The sequence below is a fragment of the Rhamphochromis longiceps genome, linkage group LG3, assembly GCF_057381845.1.
Source record: "Rhamphochromis longiceps isolate RC_006_pf linkage group LG3, R_longiceps_female_GT1.1, whole genome shotgun sequence".
NCBI classification, from domain to species: domain Eukaryota; kingdom Metazoa; phylum Chordata; class Actinopteri; order Cichliformes; family Cichlidae; genus Rhamphochromis; species Rhamphochromis longiceps.
The window spans coordinates 61140864-61160584 of NC_140559.1; the positions used below are offsets into that span (position 1 = coordinate 61140864).

Here is a 19721-nt window from a genome sequence, read left to right on the forward strand (position 1 = left end):
TAATAAAAGAGCAGAGTGGAGAGGTTATGTAGGATAAGTTATTTTGAACAAGTGGGTTTTGAGTTGGGACTTAAAGAGAGAGAAGGAAGAGATGTTTCTTAAATCAGGAGGTCGTGGAGCAGAGCAGCTGAAAGCCCTGCTCCTCATGGTGGCAAGACGGGGGGAGGGGACGGAGAGTGAAAGGGAAGAAGTAGATCTGAGACAACGAGATGGGGCGGTGATCTTAACCAGATCAGAGATATGGAGGAGAGAGATGATGAATAGCCTTAAATGTGTGCAAGAGTATTTTGAAATTGATACGATATTTGACCGGGAGCCAGTGAAGCTGCTGCAGGACAGGAGTGATGTGGTGGATAGAAGGGGTCCTGGTGATGATACAGGCAGCAGAGTTCTGGACGCGTTGGAGCTTGTGGATGGATTTTTGAGTAAGACCAAAAAGAAGTGAATTACAATAATCAGTCCAGGAAGTAACAAGGCTGTGGACAAGAATGGCAGCGACGTGGGCGGAGAAAAGGACGGAGACGATTAATGTTGCGCAATTGAAAGTAATCAGACCGAGTAACATTATTAATGTGTGAATTGAAAGAGTACTGTCGAGGATGACACCCAAACTTTTCACAGAGGAAGAAACGAAGATCAGCGAGTTATTGATAGTAACAGAGAAGCTGTTGGTTCATGTTGATTTAGTGCCGACCAAGAGGAGCTCGGATTGAAATGTTAAAGTTGCACATGCACACAACTGCTCCAACATAACAGTGGTGTGAAAACCTTTAACAGGACCTTAGGTTGATTTTTGCATCCCTGGTTTTATCAGAATGAGGAAGCTGTGCACATTTATGCATGTGAGCACTGTGATTGAAGGACTGCTGACAGTTACTGTTAGAGCCCATCAGACCAGCTTGCCTTTCTGAAGCGACTAAAACGTGGTCGGTTTTACAAAATAATCATTGCTTAGGAGCCATCCATAGATTAGATATTAACCACTGTCAGAGCTGTTTTATTCATTCTTATTTTCAGTGTTAGGTCTGAGCTGTGGTGAGTTTCTGTTTAGATTTAAAGTTACTGTTTGTAGCAGTTACATCACTATTGTGTGCAGCTTTTATTATTGGAATTAAAGTATAATTGAATCATTAAAATATCTTATGCATTATGGAAATGGATGCCAAGTAACAATAAAACAAACGACTGAAGTTGGATGAATTATAAAATCTGGACTGGAAGCTTTGAATCTTTCCTCGGGGACACACCGTCACACTGCTGTTAATGAAGATGTAAAAGCAGTTCAACTACTGAATATCCAGAAATGATAAATCCTCACATAAGGATTCAGATACAGTAACGATTTATGTAATGATCTGTATGCTGACGTAGTGCAGAGTAAATAAGGTTTGTTTTCTTAGTTTCCTGAGTCCATCAGTGTATTGTGGGAATCATGTTTTTTAATATTGAACAGCAACAGTAAGTAAGTGAGTGAGTGTGGCTGTTGTTATTAAATTCCATGTACTTATTGTGTGTTTTCCCAGCAATGGCGTCTGATTCCGTACTTGGCGGCAGCCTATGCTCTTGAAAACTTCACCAAATCCATCTTAATGAACTTTGTTGAGTTTCAGATTGGACAGATGTTGAAAGACAACAGTGACACAGTGAGTAAGCATGCAGCATGTGTGTATTTGAAGTGCTCGGTTTTTGTGAAGTAAAGTTGAATATATCTGTGTTTCTCAGGCAGGGATGGGCAGAGAGATCCATGCAATTGGTTGCTCCAGCAAACCACTGGGATCATGGACTGCTCAAAGAGGCATCCAGGAGTGCCGGGAGGCCTGTGGTGGACACGGATACTTGGCCAGTCAGTCTCTCTCTGTCTCAATATCACTCCTGCACATGCTCGCTTAGGGCTGGCTGTCTCTCAGGAGGACAGGCAGGTCATCTACTAATCAGAACATTGGTTTGATCCAAGTCTGCATGTCAGCTATTGTCCAATATATTAATGTTGATCTTAAAATAATCTGCAAAGCCCTCTCAAAAAAGATTAGAGAAGATAACGCACAGTGCATCCTGACCAAACCAGTGCCATAAAAGGGAGGCACTCATCCAAAAATACAGAATCTTTTCACTTTAGGCAGCATGTTTCTGGTCCCAGTCATATAAAGGACACACACTGGTCCTTGTTCTCTCCTTGGATTTAACTATAATTGCTGTTTGTGTGGAGGCTTTCCATGTGAGTGACCACAGCTGCATATTTTTTATTTTGTCATTTTATTCCAAGACGAATTATAAACCAGGATGCTGCTGAAAGGTTCTCTGCCATGTTTGATGCTGATTTAAACTTGTGATGTGGACTCAAATGTTTCATCTTTCTGCAGTCAGTGTAACTATTTTAGAGAAAGTGGCACCTCTGGAAAAATCTACTATCCTATGTTTAAATGTTTGTCTTTGGATGAATGAAAATATTAATAATTTGATTATTGCTCCCAATCATATGATTTCAGTATTAGACAGCATATCAGTTTCTTAGACTCTTCTGTTAAATCGAACCTCAGAAACCTCAGTGTCATATTCAACAGTTCAATAGAGCATCACTCCAAACGGCTGGTTCAGAGCCGTTTTTATCATCTAAAGCAGGAGTGTCGGACTCCAGGCCTCGAGGGCCGGTGTCCTGCAGGTTTAAGTTGTCCTTGATCCAACACAGCTGATTTAAACGGTAAATGGCCTCCTCAAGATTTCTTGAAGTTCTCCAGAGGCCTGGTAATGAACAAATCCTCTGATTCAGGTGTGTTGACCCAGGGTGAGATCTGAAACCTGCAGGACACCGGCCCTCGAGGCCTGGAGTTCGAGACCCCTGATCTAAGGATCTTGAGATGATTCTTCATGCTTTTATTTCGTCCTGTTGGGATTATTGTAAAAGTCTCTTTACTTGTTTCTTTAGACTGTGCAGAATGCTGCAGCAAGACTTTTAACTGGCACAAACAGAAGGTCACATATCGCTCCAGTTTTAGCTTCTCTTCATTGGTTGCCAGTAAAGTTAAAGTTTGGTTCAGGAAGCCTCTCTCTCTGTACACGTCACCGAGCCTGGATCAGCAAACGGCACCAGACCATCACACTTCCTCCTCCACGTTTGACAGTTGATGCCACACACTGTGGAGCTTTCACCTACTCGACGGTGTATAAAGATCCTGCGTGACGAACCGAAGATTTCAAATGTTGATCCATCAGTCCATAACACCTTCTTTCTGTCTTCAGTAGTCCAATGGTAGCATTTCATGGCCCAGACAAGCCTCAGTCTTAGTCTGACGTCTGGCTTTCTTTCTGCAGCTCGTCCTGTTAAACCTGCAGCTCGAAGTCTTCTCTTCACAGCTGAAGCTGAGACTTGCTCGCTACGACCACTATTACGCTTGAAGCTGTTGATCTGTGAGCCGCCATCACACAAGCTGTTAACTCTCAGAAACTTGTCCTCTGATTCAGCTGTGTCTGCCAGACCTCTTCCTGTCACAGTTCCTGAGTGCCTTTGATGGTGAAGGAATCGATTCACTGACTTTCTTTGAAATGTTTCTGTAGGAAAGACCTATACAGTGGGGCAAAAAAGTATTTAGTCAGCCACCGATTGTGCAAGTTCCCCCACCTAAAATGATGACAGAGGTCAGTAATTTGCACCAGAGGTACACTTCAACTGTGAGAGACAGAATGTGAAAAAAAAATCCATGAATCCACATGGTAGGATTTGTAAAGAATTTATTCGTAAATTAGGGTGGAAAATAAGTATTTGGTCACCTCAAACAAGGAAAATCTCTGGCTCTCACAGACCTGTAACGTCTTCTGTAAGAAGCTTTTCTGTCCCCCACTCGTTACCTGTATGAATGGCACCTGTTTGAACTCATCATCTGTATAAAAGACACCTGTCCACAGCCTCAAACAGTCAGACTCCAAACTCCGCCATGGCCAAGACCAAAGAGCTTTCGAAGGACACCAGGAAAAGTATTGTAGACCTGCACCAGACTGGGAAGAGTGAATCTACAATAGGCAAGCAGCTTGGTGTGAAAAAAATCAACTGTGGGAGCAATCATCAGAAAATGGAAGACATACAAGACCACTGATAATCTCCCTCGATCTGGGGCTCCACGCAAGATCTCATCCCGTGGGGTCAAAATGATCATGAGAACGGTGAGCAAAGATCCCAGAACCACACGGGGGGACCTGGTGAATGACCTGCAGAGAGCTGGGACCAAAGTAACAAAGGTCACCATCAGTAACACACTACAACGGCAGGGAATCAAATCCTGCAGTGCCAGACGTGTTCCGCTGCTGAAGCCAGTGCATGTCCAGGCCCGTCTGAAGTTTGCCAGAGAGCACATGGATGATACAGCAGAGGATTGGGAGAATGTCATGTGGTCAGATGAAACCAAAGTAGAACTTTTTGGTATAAACTCAACTCGTCGTGTTTGGAGGAAGAAGAATACTGAGTTGCATCCCAAGAACACCATACCTACTGTGAAGCATGGGGGTGGAAACATCATGCTATGGGGCTGTTTTTCTGCCAAGGGGACAGGACGACTGATCCGTGTTAAGGACAGAATGAATGGGGCCATGTATCGTGAGATTTTGAGCCAAAACCTCCTTCCATCAGTGAGAACTTTGAAGATGAAACGAGGCTGGGTCTTCCAACATGACAATGATCCAAAACACACCGCCCGGGCAACAAAGGAGTGGCTCCGTAAGAAGCATTTGAAAGTCCTGGAGTGGCCTAGCCAGTCTCCAGACCTCAACCCCATAGAAAATCTGTGGAAAGTCCGTGTTGCTCGGCGACAGCCCCAAAACATCACTGCTCTCGAGAAGATCTGCATGGAGGAATGGGCCAAAATACCAGCTACTGTGTGTGCAAACCTGGTAAAGACCTATAGTAAACGTTTGACCTCTGTTATTGCCAACAAAGGTTATGTTACAAAGTATTGAGTTGTATTTTTGTTATTGACCAAATACTTATTTTCCACCCTGATTTACGAATAAATTCTTTACAAATCCTACCATGTGGATTCATGGATTTTTTTTTTTCACATTCTGTCTCTCACAGTTGACGTGTACCTCTGGTGCAAATTACTGACCTCTGTCATCATTTTAGGTGGGGGAACTTGCACAATCGGTGGCTGACTAAATACTTTTTTGCCCCACTGTATTTTTAAGTGTCATGATGGTCTGTCTCTCTTCCACTGTTAACTGGCTTTTTCTCACCATTTTTGTAGCAACATTGTTCTCTCTGGTGAACCTCCTTGGCTGGTCAAGGCTGTGAGTCGTTGCTTGGCAGTTTCCAAGGCCTCGGAAATGGACAGCTTGCTGTACTTGTTAGGCACCTTCTTTGTTGCACCTTTCTGGGGCTCCGATAGTTTGCTAACTTCCCTCTGTGCTACCTTGATCTTAGCCTCTAGTCTCCTTCTCTATGGAGGGTACTGCTCTTTGTGACTGTTGAGCTTGTAGCCAAGCATCTCACTGATCACTGCTGCTGTGGTGTAGATCGGTAATGGTTGCAGTAGGTATCGAGAGAGAGCTAAATCACATCACATCAATCTTTGGTGGGACCATCCTTTGCCTTCTTCTATGTCCACACACAGTTTTTAAAGGAACTCTGCTGGTAGGTCGTTCCAAACATCTCAGAGAACTAAGCACAGGTCTTCTGTGGATGTCGGCGTCCTCACATCCTTCTGTCTGTAAGCCCAGACACACTCGATGATGTTGAGATCAGGGCTCTGTGGGGGCCGGACCATCCAGTACTTCTTGTTCTTCTTCACGCTGAAGATAGCTCTCCATGACCGCCTGTGTGTTTGGGCTTGTTGTCCTGCTGCAGAATACATTTGGGGCCAATAAACCATCATTTCTTCTGAAAGCTTTCTTTGTTTGCAGCATTTTTCACACCTGCCTAACACTTGTGCACAGTACTGTGTGTATACGTCAGTGTTTCCTTTTTTAATCAGTGAATCGGTTGGGTGACCTGCGTGATGACAATGACCCAAACTGCACATATGAAGGAGACAACAACGTACTGCTGCAACAGACCAGCAGCTATTTGCTCTCCTGGCTCCATGCAAAACAGCGTGGTCAGTCCTCTGTTCACCAGCAGATTATAAATACCTGCAGTAAAGGTCAATAGATGGGCTGGGTCAGTCACTAAAGCTTCTCTCTTTGGTGTTTGGTTATGGGGGTCAGATGGTGTGCGGATTGAGTCTCCCTTTCACACCGTGGATTTTCTGGAGGAGTCTCAGGAGATCCTCAAAAGCAGGTTCACTGCACTCACAGTGGACGACTGTGTGGATTCTGCAGGTACGTTACTTTCTGCTACAGCTTCAAATCAACTTTTACATGAGATGGTGGAATTTCTTCCTTTCAGATCCTCTTATATACTAAACCTTTTAAAACAGAGCGAGATTTGCAAATGAGGTAAATGTGTAATTTTCAATATGTTCCACAAACAAGAGTGTAGTGAACTTTAGTCACGTAGCCCTGATATTCATATATTCATTTCCCTGCTGACCCAGTAAGAAACAGGCTCCCTCCTCAGGATCTGGGGTCAGTTCTCAGCCCTCTGCTGTGGGTCTGAGAGGACCCCACACTGCACGCTGGTGCTAACCCAACACCATCGATGTGATTACAAAGGAGGGGAGGTGGGGAACATTTAAGAAAAAAGGAACATAAATAAAAAGGGGAACTGATAGAGCCGCATGTGTCTGCTTCTCTGCACTGTAAGCTGCCTGATTGTGATTTATAATAGTTGGCCATAAACATGTAAATGTATCTGCCTTTCTGCTGTGACTGGTTCAGCTTGACTACAGACTATATTACTGAAACCTTTCCAGTGTAGCTAACATCCTCCCCCTTGTCTGTCAGTGCCTTTGGCAGCCTATAAGTGGCTTGTGTGTTTCCTGCTGGAGGAGAGTCAGAAGAAGCTGGAACAAGAGCGAGCGTCGGGCAACGATGACTTTGAAGCCCGTAACAACTGCCAAGTAAGACCAACGACTGTGTGCAGACACACACATACATCCAAACATCTGATTCTGGTGGCATTCAGCATCATATGCAGCTTCACTGGCCGAAGTTTGGACAGAAACTTGATGCTTTTTATCCAAATCAGACTGAGCTAAAGGTCGTTTGATTTGGATTCATCGATCTGAGATGAACTTACTCCAGACTGGCATGAACCCAGTATTTGAGATGACCTGTTACTGACACAGCCTGTGCTGCTGTCAGTGATGGACCTTGGAACTTGATTGCCTTTTTTTCTTAGTCAGCAGGAAGCTTTTATGGTCTGGGGAAAAGAGTATGAACACTATGAAATGTTCTGCCTCTAAGACTCTAAGATTTGTCTGTCCACTCCAACCTTATATCGTCTACTCAGGATGTAAATCATAGTAAACAGATCAGGTCAGAAATATTCATAGCAGGCTGTGCAGCACCATGATGCAGACATTAGCCTGTATCTGCAGTACTGTATATACTGCACCAAAAGTTACAGAAACCAAACGGCTTCCCTGATTCCTCGATCCATGGATCAGTCAGTAGTGAAGCAGTCGGTGTACTTGATAATATCTGAAATGTGACATTTGGGGAATACAGTGTCAACATCTCTTTCCACAATGAATGTCTTTGTTTCTCTGGACAGTCCACATGCACAGAACACAATATATACACTGTCAACAGAAACCTGATGAAATGCCACCCACTTTGTGCAGAAGAACATACTTCTGTCTGCAGTCAGCACAGTTTCCTCCACTAGCTGTTGCTTCTGTCATGTGACCTGGGGTAGAAGGAGACTGAGTCCTAATAAAGACAACAGAGCTTTTCTCTGTCCTAATATCCATCCGTCTCCTCCAATTATCCTCATCAGGGTGGTGGGGGGGGGTGGAGCCTATCCAAGCTGCCACAGGGAGAGAGGCGGGGTACACCCCAGACAGGTTGCCAGTCCATCGCAGGGCTAGCATATTTCCTAATGATAAAGCGTTTTTGTTCTTAGTCAAATATAAATCAAAATATAAGTTTGATCAGTATATAAATAAGAAATGTAGTTTGAAATATCTGTTCTAATGCTTGAGTTCTGTGTGTGTCACATATTAAATACATAAATAAATACAAATAAATATGTCTACGTTTACCAGTACAATGAATCAGAAATTACAATACCAGTGATTCTAATAACAGAGCTGAGTACCCTGTGTCTGACTTTCAGAGAAGTTTATTTTAGGCAACAAGAACGTGCCTGAAATAAACAAATAAATACTAAATAACTAACCTAACAGAGTTTTAAAAGTAAAAGAAAGTCTTACTCTGTATTTGAGTTGATGTTCATGTTACAGAAATGTTCATGTGAAATTACACAGATCTAATTAGAATAAACTGAGTGAAACATGAAGCCAAATGTGACTGAATGTTTCAGTGTGATGTGAACTTGGGAAAAGCAAAGAAACTGTAATGAAGTGATTTTAAAGTTTAAACTCAGAGTCAGAGAGAAGTAGAATAAAAGTGGGTGGACACTGATGGTTACATGGTTGGATGGTCAACATGCAAAGATGTGACGCTCAGTAGGAGAGAGGGGGGAGAAAGGGTGAGCAGGTACCAAAGTGGGGTGTAAAATAGATTTGAGCTTCTTCCCTTTTATCTTCTGTCAGATGAGCAGTTCAGAAGATCTCAGACGGTCACAGCTGAACATTGCAGCAGTAGAGGGGGAGCTGCAGTCCGACCTGTGAAGTGATTTTCTAATTTGTGGCTTTTTGTCTGCTCATTTGTTCTGTGCTAAAAGCTTAATTCAGAAGGATTTTGATTTGCATCATACGTCCAGGAGCTCGGCCTGGAATAACAGGATCGTTCTGTGCTCATCCCTTCTCCAACCTCTTGTTACCAAACATAATAACAGAGTCAGCATGAGCTCAGAGCAGATTGGTCAGTATAGTATAATAAGTTTAGTTCAGGTGATTTGATTGTTATTTTGTTAGTGCTAAGTTGCTTCAAATAGTGAACATTCACTTTTTCATCTTTGGTGAAACGTAGAAGTCTGAATATTATTCTTTAGTGGGACAAATGCAGGTAAAAAATAATCCTTCCTTGCTGTCCAGGCTACTAAAATCATCCCAGAAATAACAAGTGGGCAGCAACCGCTAACAGATGGGACTGATAGGATCTGATTTAGGCTGGTCAGGTTTCTTCATACCAGGGTGAGCAGGTATGTAAGGCCCCTTACCCACACTGGCTCCAGTTAAACTCTGCTTTATCTACTGGGTGAGACTCAGAGGATCAGAGGTTTAGACTTTTTAAAAAGCCACAATCAGCTTCCTGTAGAGGAGTTTTGTGGGCCTGCGGATTGACACGTCCAGATCACGTGCACGTGGTTGGATTACAAATAGGCTGTTTCTGTGTTTTTATGTCTTCAGTGTACTTAAATGTAAAAGTCTGTGTATGTGTACAGGTTTACTACTGCAGGTCACTGGCCTTGGCCTACATTGAGCACACCTGCCTGCAGAGATTTCATGAGCTGACCACTAATCAGGACACACCAGCTGGTCTCAGACCAGTATTAAGGAAACTTTGTGCCTTGTATGGGCTGTGGAGCCTCAGCAGCCACATGGCGACACTGTACCAGGGTATGTAGTGGGCTCGATGCTGTATACACGGAGAAATCTTCATCGTAGTGATGTGGTAACACAGTGTTGTTGTTTCTAGGTAATTACTGGAGTGGACGTAAGCCTGCTGAGCTGGTCCAGATGGCAATCCTCACTCTCTGCTCCCAGGTACACGAGAAAGAGGCCGGATCTGTTTATGGCAGATATACAGGAATTTGCTCAAGTATACAGAAATGCATATACATTCCTATGTATAGGGCACAGCTCCACTTATTATCAAAGCAATTACAAATGCGGTTGCTGTAATAAGCACACGTGTGCATTTCGTACTGTCGTGTTTTTGTTCTTTATTCAGCTGTTTGTATTTATGAGTTAAGAGATGAGGAATAAAAACACATGAGTGGCTCCTTTGACAGAGTAAAGCAGATAATCTTACACATTCATCTTAAACTTGACATTTGACTATTTTGGTACCATGAAAGTCAAAACTCTGGTATGCTTCAGGGCGTGTCCACATTTTGATTAACGTGTCCACCGGAGAAGGCCGTATCCTGGGTCTCAGTCAGATTTGTGATTCACAACATTTGATTTCTAAACACAAAGACAGCAAAAAATCTCAAAGCTTCAGAATCTGTCGGTGACCTCAAAGCGACTCCATCCATCGTTTGGACCATGTAGTTATGCACTGACTCGTATGGTCTAACAGTGCCTTACTTGTGCTCTCCTGTACTTTGGGAATGTCTTCATGGAACAGAAGGACATTGAAGAAATGATGGCTTGGCCTGACTGTAAAATCTGCTCTGTCTCTCTCACAGCTAAAGGATGATGCAGTAGCCTTAGTGGATGTCCTGGCACCCACCGATTTCATCCTCAACTCACCTATTGGCTGCGCTGATGGACAGGTAAACACATACAAACACAGAAAATCCAGCTGTATCGTAAAAACGTTGCTGTCCGTCAAATTTCAAGGACATTGAAACATTTCCCTTTTATTTACATTTGGCTACATCACAACACAAGTAATCTCAGATAATAAGCGTGAGAATCCGTGTTAAATACGTGAAGAAACACTTTTCCTTTGTCCTCTTCCTGCAGATTTACAACCACCTGTGGTCCACAGTAATGCAGGGCAGCAAAGTGCTGGAACGTCCATCCTGGTGGAAGGAGTTCTGCTCAGACAAACCTGTGCTTGGATCTCTGAGGCCAAAACTCTAAAACCCAGTCGTGCTCTGCAAAGGATCTCTGCGTGTCTGTGCAGTGCCTGAATTTGCTTGGGCTCAAATTCCAACAATGTTAGGAAATGTTGAACAAGTCCATTAAAAACTTTACAAACTCAAGATTTCAACAAGCTTTCATGAATCCTCTGCTCCATACACCGACATTTTCATTATCATTTAGTTGCACACGAGTGCTTAAACTTTAAGAAAACTGTGTGCTACTCAACAATAATTCAAATTAGTTGCAGCCCTAAGACCTCGAGCATTTCTGGTAACATCATTGTTGGTTGATAGCTGGTGTATTTTTATAGTTTAACCGTCTCTGCGTCCAGTTTTTCTAACTTCACACCAGAAATGTCGATATGCTGTTTTTTTCATCACATTTGTAGATCTACACATAGACTTGTGTATCACTATAACTAGATATAGAAAGATGCATTACACAGTATATACATGTGTGTATATCATCAAATAAAATGTGGCGTATCTTCTGTACGAAAACATCCCTTTTCACCCTTTGCTCATATAAATTTTACCCAATAAAAAGCTTTTATTTTTTTTAAAATACAGTTTTTAAATGACAATTTAATTAAGAAAAAAACAAACAAACCCTGAAGCCTGATTGGTTTTGTCACTTCATGCAGCAAGAACATGAGTTTTGCTCTCTAACAAAGAGAAGAATGTTGGGCCATCAGTTCATGCTCTGAGGCTCAGACGCACTCTGGCTATTCAACAGGACTATGATCCGTCCACCTCAGCACAGTTTCCTCCACTATCCACCTCTAAACGACCGAAAAAAACTATTTTGGCCAAAGTCTGGACTTAAATCTGAGGCTTTGAGCTGGAAAACACTCCAGGGTGGCTGATTTCTTCATTTTATTTTGTCTCATTGCAAAGAAGACTAGACCCAAGTATACAAGGCAGGGCAGGGATAGCTCAGTAGGTAGAGTGGTTGCCCCATGATCGGAAGGTCGGGGGTTCGATTCCCCTTAACAGCTACCCTGAGGTACCCCTGAGCAAGGTACCGTCCCTACACACTGCTCCCCGGGCGCCCAATGGCTGCCCACTGCTTCACTGAGTGAATGGGTTAAATGCAGAGAGCAATTTCCCCACGGGGCTCAATAAAGTACAATAAAGTACACACAAAAGTTCCTCCACAGTAAGGTGAAAGACTCACAGCCATTGACTGGCATTCTTACTGCACAAACAGTTACCTGGTTTAGGGGGCAATTTTTTTTTTTTTTCACAGGCTTAGTTCAGCTTTTTCCCCTTAATAAATACAATTAATTAACAGCTGCATTTTCTTGGATCTTTACTGTCTAATATTAAAATGTATTTGATCTGGAACATCTTAAGTGTGACAAATATGCAAAATATAGTATAAATATATATACATTTATATAAATATATAAAGAAGAGCAAATACTTTCATAGCACTGTGTTAAAAAAGAAAAATGCTGTTTCTGTGCTGTGCTGAGCTCTGAAACCTGACTGAAACTCTTCAAATAAACCATTCCTCTGCAGATGATCTGTTAGCTGTTTGACAACTACTCTTTCAAGGATTTTTGATATGAAAGGAAGGTTGGAGATTGACCTATAATTAGCTAAGACTGCTGGGTTTAGAGATGGCTTTTTGAGTAAAGGTTTAACTACAGCCAGCTTGAAGGCCTGTGGTACATAGCCGATTATTAGAGATAGGTTGATCATATTTAAGATCGAAGAATTAATTAATGGCAGGACTTCTTTGAGCAGTTTTGTAGGAATGGGGTCTAAAAGACACGTTGATGGTTTGGAGGAAGTAATTATTGAAGTTAACTCAGAAAGATCAACTGGAGAAAAAGAGTCTAACTTAACATCAATGGTGCTGAAAGGAGCCAGCTGAGGTGGTTCGGGCATCTGACAAGGATGCCCCCTGGGCGCCTCCTGGGTGAGGTGTTTCAGGCATGTCCCACCGGGAGGCGGCCCCGGGGCAGACCCAGGACACGCTGGAGAGATTATATCTCTCGGCTGGCCTGGGAACGCCTTGGTGTTCCCCCGGATAAGCTGGAGGAGGTGGCTGGGGAGAGGGAGGTCTGGGCCTCTTTGCTTAGGCTGCTGCCCACGCGACCCGGCCCCGGATAAAGCGGATGAAGATGGATGGATACTAAAAGTAGCTGTAGATTGAGTAATTTTTTTTCTCTAATGGTTCAAATTTGATTTGTTTGTTGCTGAGTAGCTGTTAATCTTTGGGCGTTAAATGTCGTTGCTTTGTCCTTGGCTGCTGGTAAGTAAGGGATTCTTAGGTTCTTGATCCTTCCATCACAAATAGATGCTCTGAGACACGAACCCCTTTCACTAGTAGCTTCTACTAGCCACCAGCTATAACAACTGCTTTAATAGTAGTTAAAGCTAAAATTAAGCATTAGATACTGTTACAGCCGTTTTTATCTCCAGCTCTTTTCTTTCCTTTTTTACTTCTTTTTCCTGTAAAATTTGCTTTTATTTTAAGGCTCCTGATCTGGCTAACAGTGTCGCTTTCTCCGACTCTGCCTTTAAACCACCAGATGATACACAATGAGACTACACTGTAGCCATTTTAAAACCATGCTTTGATCATAGCAGCATATGTGAGAGTCACCTTTTCATTTCTTTATTCCGCTTCATTAATGCTATTCTCAGTAATGATCGGCCATCTCGTCCAAGTGCAGTCTGCAAAGTCCTGAAAAGAAGCATCCTTGAAACTTTCAAGCAAGGTTGTTTGATCTTTGTTCATTTTTTCTTTAGAAACCTGTTGAAGCATCTCTTTAACACTGTTCACAGAAGTCTCCAACCTGCCGAACTCAACCATCGCTTTGTTTTATCTTGAATGTCATAACCCCAGAACGAGTTGACATAGGATTTTAAAATTCATACCAAAGGTGCAGTTTCTAAAATTCTTGGATAAGTTCACATAATACATGGCACTAGTCCAAGATGGCGGCCAACCAAACCGTTTTGACAACCGGTTTGACCGGTTTCGTGCGTGTGCTCATGCGCGTTCAGGTGTGGTGGGGGTATGGTTGTTCGTGTGGAAATACCACAGGGGATCAGAGGGGTTATATGAGTTTATAGGTTTTTAACGGGGTTTTAATTTAATCAAACCATAGGGTTTTTAATTAAACTCTTTTTATCACTTAGGTGTATCGCAACATTCAGTTATGTATGTGTTCTTAAAAGCAATTCTTTGTTTCTTGTTTCATTCTTGGCGGAGTGGAAGCTGTTTTGGTTCACAGTGCGCCTTAACAAAGAGGGGGTGCTCTAGTCAAAAGTGTTGGTAATAGTGTTTTAATCACACTAATTTTCTAAATCTGACAATGTCTCAGCTTGCAGTGAGGCATGCATTTTATTTTATAAATGGCACAAATGGGAATTTCTTCTGAATGGGTGATGTCAGCATGTTCACAAGCGTTTCATTTAATCAAACCCCTAGTTTTAATTTAACTAGTTTTTCTTTCCAGGGTTGATGCGATCATTTTATTTAAAAATCGGGATTTCGGAATGTTGAACTAAGAGTGAGACAAAGCCAGCCAGCTAGTTTTTAACACAGTAAATGTCACAAATAGCATTCAGTCCTTTAGAAAATAAATGCTATAAGCAGCCAGTATCGCTCTTTTCAAACTAATCGTCTTTTAAATACACTCATTTTGTGATTCCGGTGTCACACCTTGCACCGATGCGAGCATTTTATTTATTTAAAAACGGATCAAACGGGCCATTTCTTCTGTAAGGGGTTTCATGGTTTCAGAGTAGTTTTTAACACAACAGATAGTCGCAAATAACATTCAGCCCTTTAGAAAATAAACGCTACAGTGATACTTCTAAAACCAGTCGCCCAGACCCGCTCCAACTTTTCAACAGCTGGCTAATTGGGCTAAACAGCTGGGGCGATCGTGGCTCAAGAGTTGGGGGTTCGCCTTGTAATCGGAAGGTTGCCGGTTCGAGCTTCGGCTTGGACAGTCTCGGTCGTTGTGTCCTTGGGCAAGACACTTCACCCGTTGCCTACTGGTGGTGGTCGGAGGGCCCGGTGGCGCCAGTGTCCGGCAGCCTCGCCTCTGTCAGTGCGCCCCAGGGTGGCTGTGGCTACATTGTAGCTTGCCATCACCAGTGTGTGAATGTGTGTGTGAATGGGTGGATGACAGGTTGTGTAAAGCGCTTTGGGGTCCTTAGGGACTAGTAAAGCGCTATACAAATACAGGCCATTTACCATAATTGTTTGAATTTGTTCAGGATTGCAAAAGCCCACCGCTGGGTATCACTAGTTGAGAGTACCATGCGAACAAGGGCCCAGCCTATTGTTTAAAGTGGCCGGTATTGGCTCTTTTTGTAATTCCTCGACAAGGTAAATGGGGCAGGTGTGTAGCTACCAATCGGGTGGCGACCCCGCCTATTGTCTGAAGTATCGGTTCCTTTGTAATTCCTTGAGAAGACAAAAGCCCTGAAGGGTCTCATTTAAATTGGTTGGAGACATACCTTTTCTTTTTGGAAACACCCACCCTATATAAAAAAAACACGCTCAGAGCCCGATACCCTGAGCCATTTACGCCTCAAGATTCGCTGCAGGGCACACCATTTTCTTTGCGATCATCAACACTAACATCGTTCTTTATAACATGGACATGTAAACGGTAAGTAAAACAAAACCTATTATTGGATTTTTAAAAAGTGTTATGTTAACATATTATAGGATATTCAAACTATTTTTTTTCCTAAAACAAAAGCTTAATTTTTTGGAGTTCGGGAGAACGGCCCAGGACCCTTTTCTTTAGAAACGGGCGCTTTTACAGCTGGAACTAGTTCTCTAACAGGCACAAGGTGTGTACAGCATTACTGGGTTTTAAAACGTATGTATGTTTTAAACTAGCGATTGTTTTAAATTATGTAATAACGTTTTTGTTTGTTCCAGGGTTAACAAACTGAGCAGGAAAACATTCAGACACCGCGACCACAGAGCCCAACCTTACATCAGGTGTGTATACAACGGGATGTATAGTTGTGTATTATTTTTTAAAAAGAAAAAAAAATTTAAAAGGGGTTTAAACAATTACAAATGTTCTAAACTGACCGTTTTACACACGCCAGAGAACCGTGTGTGTGGAGGAGCAGGACCATCCCGAATAACGCACACTACAAGGTAAGCATAGGCATATATAAATTAGATAAAAAGAGAGAGAGGGAGACACGCTTATTCAGTTTGAAATGGGTACATGTATAAAATGTTTTAACACATGTCTATCTATCTTCACAGACTGCAGAACAGCACCCCTCCTCATAATGATCAGGACACCGTACGATTCCAGACGTTTTTGGAATGTTTAAGCAGTATCGACCTCCCAGAACAACAAAAACCTGGAGCTTTGTGCAACAGTGGAGAGTCAGAACCGATCTTCATCAGCGAACCTGCAACACCCCCGAGTGAGTGGCTACATCGCGATTTCTCTGATGTTTTTGAGTACAGTATATCAGATTTTGATCTAGTTCATATACCCACCACCCCAGAATGTGTCAGAAAGAGCGTTGATTCACACATAGATTTCGAAGAAGGCGGCATAACAGACTCTCAAATATCAGCGGCGTATGATGCTTACATGAAGCTTCCAGACGCTCAGCCTACTGAACAAAGTCATATAGCTTCAATAGCTGATAAATTATGTTTGATTGAAGCTAGACTCAATCAATACCACCAAGAAGCACGGGTACAAAGGCAACAGTTTACCAAATTCATAAACAAAGTGTGTAGTACATTAGACAACATCTGCAGCAAAATTTCAAGTCCCTGACTTTTAAAATCCAGACCATGGACCCTCCAAATAAATTATTTAAACATAATAACGGAACCTCCACTCCTGTTAGATGTTTTGACTTAGAGACTTTTATGCAGTGGGCTGAAGAAACAAATAACAAATTAGACGATATTATAGCTAGACTTAATAGGGTGCCTGCATCAGCCTCATCTGATACACATCCTCGTCAGACTGTTCCTACGTCTGCTATTGCTGATGGGGCTATTGTTGCTAATAATAGTGATAGTACAGCAGGTGTTGCTCGGGCCGTTGCTGTTACTGATGCTAACCATATAGCTTGTGCTGCTGGTGATTTTGCGTCTGATGCACAATCTAGCCTGGTCACCTCTGCTGCAGCTACTGCAGTTGTTATTGAGCCTGTTACCGCTTCTACTATTACTTCAACCACACATGCGTGTCCGGGCTCCGCTGGTGATGCTGCAACACCACACACACCCTCAATCATTGTAAATTTCTCACAAACAGATACTACTGTAATTGAGCCCGTTGTGCAGTCTGGGTCCGGCAGTCGCTCTCAGTCACACATTAGAGAGATATCTAATTTTAATGCTCGCGAATTGCGTGAACGCCTTGATTTTAGAGGTCTCGATCATCCAGAACAAGTGCTGGCGCGAGTGCGCGAGTGCTTAGCCAATGTGATAGACAGAGCTGTGGCGGGATCCCAACAGGGCAGTGTTCTAAACGTGGTCCTGCGTGGCCCCTCGCTGGCTTCAGATGTTCAGGCTGTTTTAAACGCTGATGATCGGTATGATCCGGAGCTGTTTCTCGATCAAATTGCACAAGTTATGCAGAGTAATGATGAATTAGAGTTTATTGTCACGGTAGCTCAGAACAGTAGTGGTGGGTCTCGCTTAAGACTGGCGCACATACCTTATGATGAGATTCTCTGATGATCCCCTGTGATCATATGAAACATTGCATGCACTGTGGCACCACATATAGAGAATCCAAGAAATTGCCACACAAATGTGCACAGCCGGGATGCGAGCACTGCCGCGAACCTAAATTAGCAGGAGACTCCGACCATCAGTGTTTCATACAGCCTGTTGAAAAACAGAAGCCTAACGATAAATACATTTTATATGATTTTGAGACGCGGTACCACAACGGTAAACACGAGGCTAACTTTGTGTGTGCGTCTGATCTGAAGGGCAATAAGTTCAGATTTAATACATTAAAGTGTGTGGAGGCGTTTGTGCAGCATTACAGACGCCCAAGGTTTCGTGGGTACACTTTCATAGCACATAATGCATCTGGCTTTGATAACTACATACTCCTCGAGTACTTTGTCAGACAGAGCATAACACCTAGTGTCATAATGAGCGGCAGCCGTGTGATTTTAATGCATGACAGGGACTATGACCAGCGGTGGATTGATTCGTTCAGCTTTTTGCCCATGGGCCTTGCCAAAATACCCTCTGCTTTAGGTTTTCAAGACCTGCAGAAGAGCCATTTCCCACACAGGTTTAATACGAGGGATAATGAGCGTTATGTGGGCCCGTACCCAGATCCCTCCTTCTACGGCTATGAGCACATGTCTGAAAGCGATAAGGTGCGATTCATGGAATGGTACCAGGTTGCCTCGCAGAATCCCTTTGATTTTCAGGCTGAACTCAGGCGTTACTGTGTTAACGATGTTGATGTCCTGCGTAAAGCATGCAGCATTTATCGTGACACGCTACTGGGTTGTACTCAAGTTGATCCATTCACGTATACCACCCTGGCTGCATTTAGTATGGGTGTGTATAAAACGCTGTTTCTGCCTAGAGACGCGCTCGCTCTCACGGGGCATACGTTGAGCAGAACAAGACGTTTTCTAACGTCACTGTCTGAAGACCGTGGTTTTTTAAAACACACACCAAAAAAGAACACCCCTGGTGGACCGCTGCGACATAGTACACTAAAAAAAAATAAAGAATAAAAAAAAAAAACAAATTAAAGGGGGGTCCTGTAGAGTGGTTGGATTTTTGAATTCAGGTTTTTTTCTTATTGCAGAAATTGTTCTTCTGCTAAAAATATTTGCTGTTTGGTGTTTTTCTACTGTTATGGGTTTTTTTTTTTCACTTATTGCTGCTAAATTGTTTTGTTTTCTTTTCTTTTATTACTGTTAAATATTTTATGTCTTTTATTACTGGTTAATGTTTGATGTCTTTTATTTATGTTTAAACAAAGTATGTTATGAATCTATATATGTGTATATATATATATATATATATATATATATATATATATATATATACACGAGATTTGATAATAAATACCATTGACTCGATTAAATCATGCTCTCATGTTGTTTTTATTATTATTCTCATTAGTACATATCAGTATCCACATTGCACACACACATAATCACTGCATACAGCAACAGGTTGTATGTTGTTGACAAATCGACACACCATAGCATCATTACAAATTAAATTAGACCCATACATGTTAAGCAGGCGGGCATAAGATACATCATTTTGCATATGATATTAAAAAAATACACAATGTTGACCGCATGTGATGGAGAAGTCCTTCTGCACTTGTTTTCCTGAATATAAAACAGTGGAACAGTTTTTTAGAAGAAACATCTTTATTGCTGGGGGGAAACTGTCTAACGAGTGAACAAAACTATCAAAAAAAATAACCGCGTCTGTCTCTCGAAATATAAACAGCAAGCCAATGTTCCCCTGGCATCGTAGAAGGGTGGGTGTTTACAATACACATAGCAGGGAGTCTTTGAAGCCGTTCAGTGGTTAGCTGATCATAGGCTAACACGCCTAGGAAATGTGTTTTTATTGATAATGCCGCCGACCACGGCTGATAGTTCTATAGTGTTCATGACCGTTTTTGTCTCAATAGTAGTCCAAGAGCACCTGTCTCATGTTAGATATTTCAATGACTGAATCAAATACAGAATAACACAAGAGGTTCACTGTACGGGGTAGTGGATTTCTGAAACGGGTTTCCAATCTCACGTTCCCAGTTTTAATTAACGACACATTCCCTGAATGTCCTTTGTCAGCTTCCAGATTGAAACAGAATAAAGTGTAGCCGTTACCTAAGTCTGCACGTGTTATGGCCAAGGATCTGTCCTTTAAATGTCTTCCTGT

General features: G+C 42.4%; 1 protein-coding gene and 1 long non-coding RNA gene across 4 annotated transcripts in view; both read left to right on the forward strand.

Moving 5' to 3' along the window:
• acox3 (acyl-CoA oxidase 3, pristanoyl) overlaps window positions 1–12238 on the forward strand; it is a 29375-nt gene extending 17137 nt beyond the window's left edge. The window contains exons 11-19 of one of the 3 annotated variants that reach the window (XM_085400568.1): window positions 1524–1643; window positions 1723–1843; window positions 5958–6080; window positions 6190–6303; window positions 6868–6983; window positions 9437–9611; window positions 9691–9758; window positions 10406–10492; window positions 10686–12234. In XM_085400568.1, the coding sequence (XP_085256694.1) occupies window positions 1524–1643; window positions 1723–1843; window positions 5958–6080; window positions 6190–6303; window positions 6868–6983; window positions 9437–9611; window positions 9691–9758; window positions 10406–10492; window positions 10686–10805 (1044 nt within the window). In that variant the 3' untranslated portion in view covers window positions 10806–12234. Of the gene's footprint in view, window positions 1–1523; window positions 1644–1722; window positions 1844–5957; window positions 6081–6189; window positions 6304–6867; window positions 6984–9436; window positions 9612–9690; window positions 9759–10405; window positions 10493–10685 lie in introns of all 3 variants that reach the window. The other 2 variants (XM_085400570.1, XM_085400569.1) reach the window with 2 other exon arrangements.
• Window positions 12239–15190: 2952 nt separating this feature from the next.
• LOC146675588 (uncharacterized) lies at window positions 15191–18843 on the forward strand. The gene is made up of 5 exons (XR_014910675.1): window positions 15191–15450; window positions 15544–15637; window positions 15729–15791; window positions 15905–15956; window positions 16071–18843. It is a non-coding gene; the product is annotated as an uncharacterized LOC146675588 (long non-coding RNA).
• The last annotated feature ends 878 nt before the right edge of the window (window positions 18844–19721 follow it).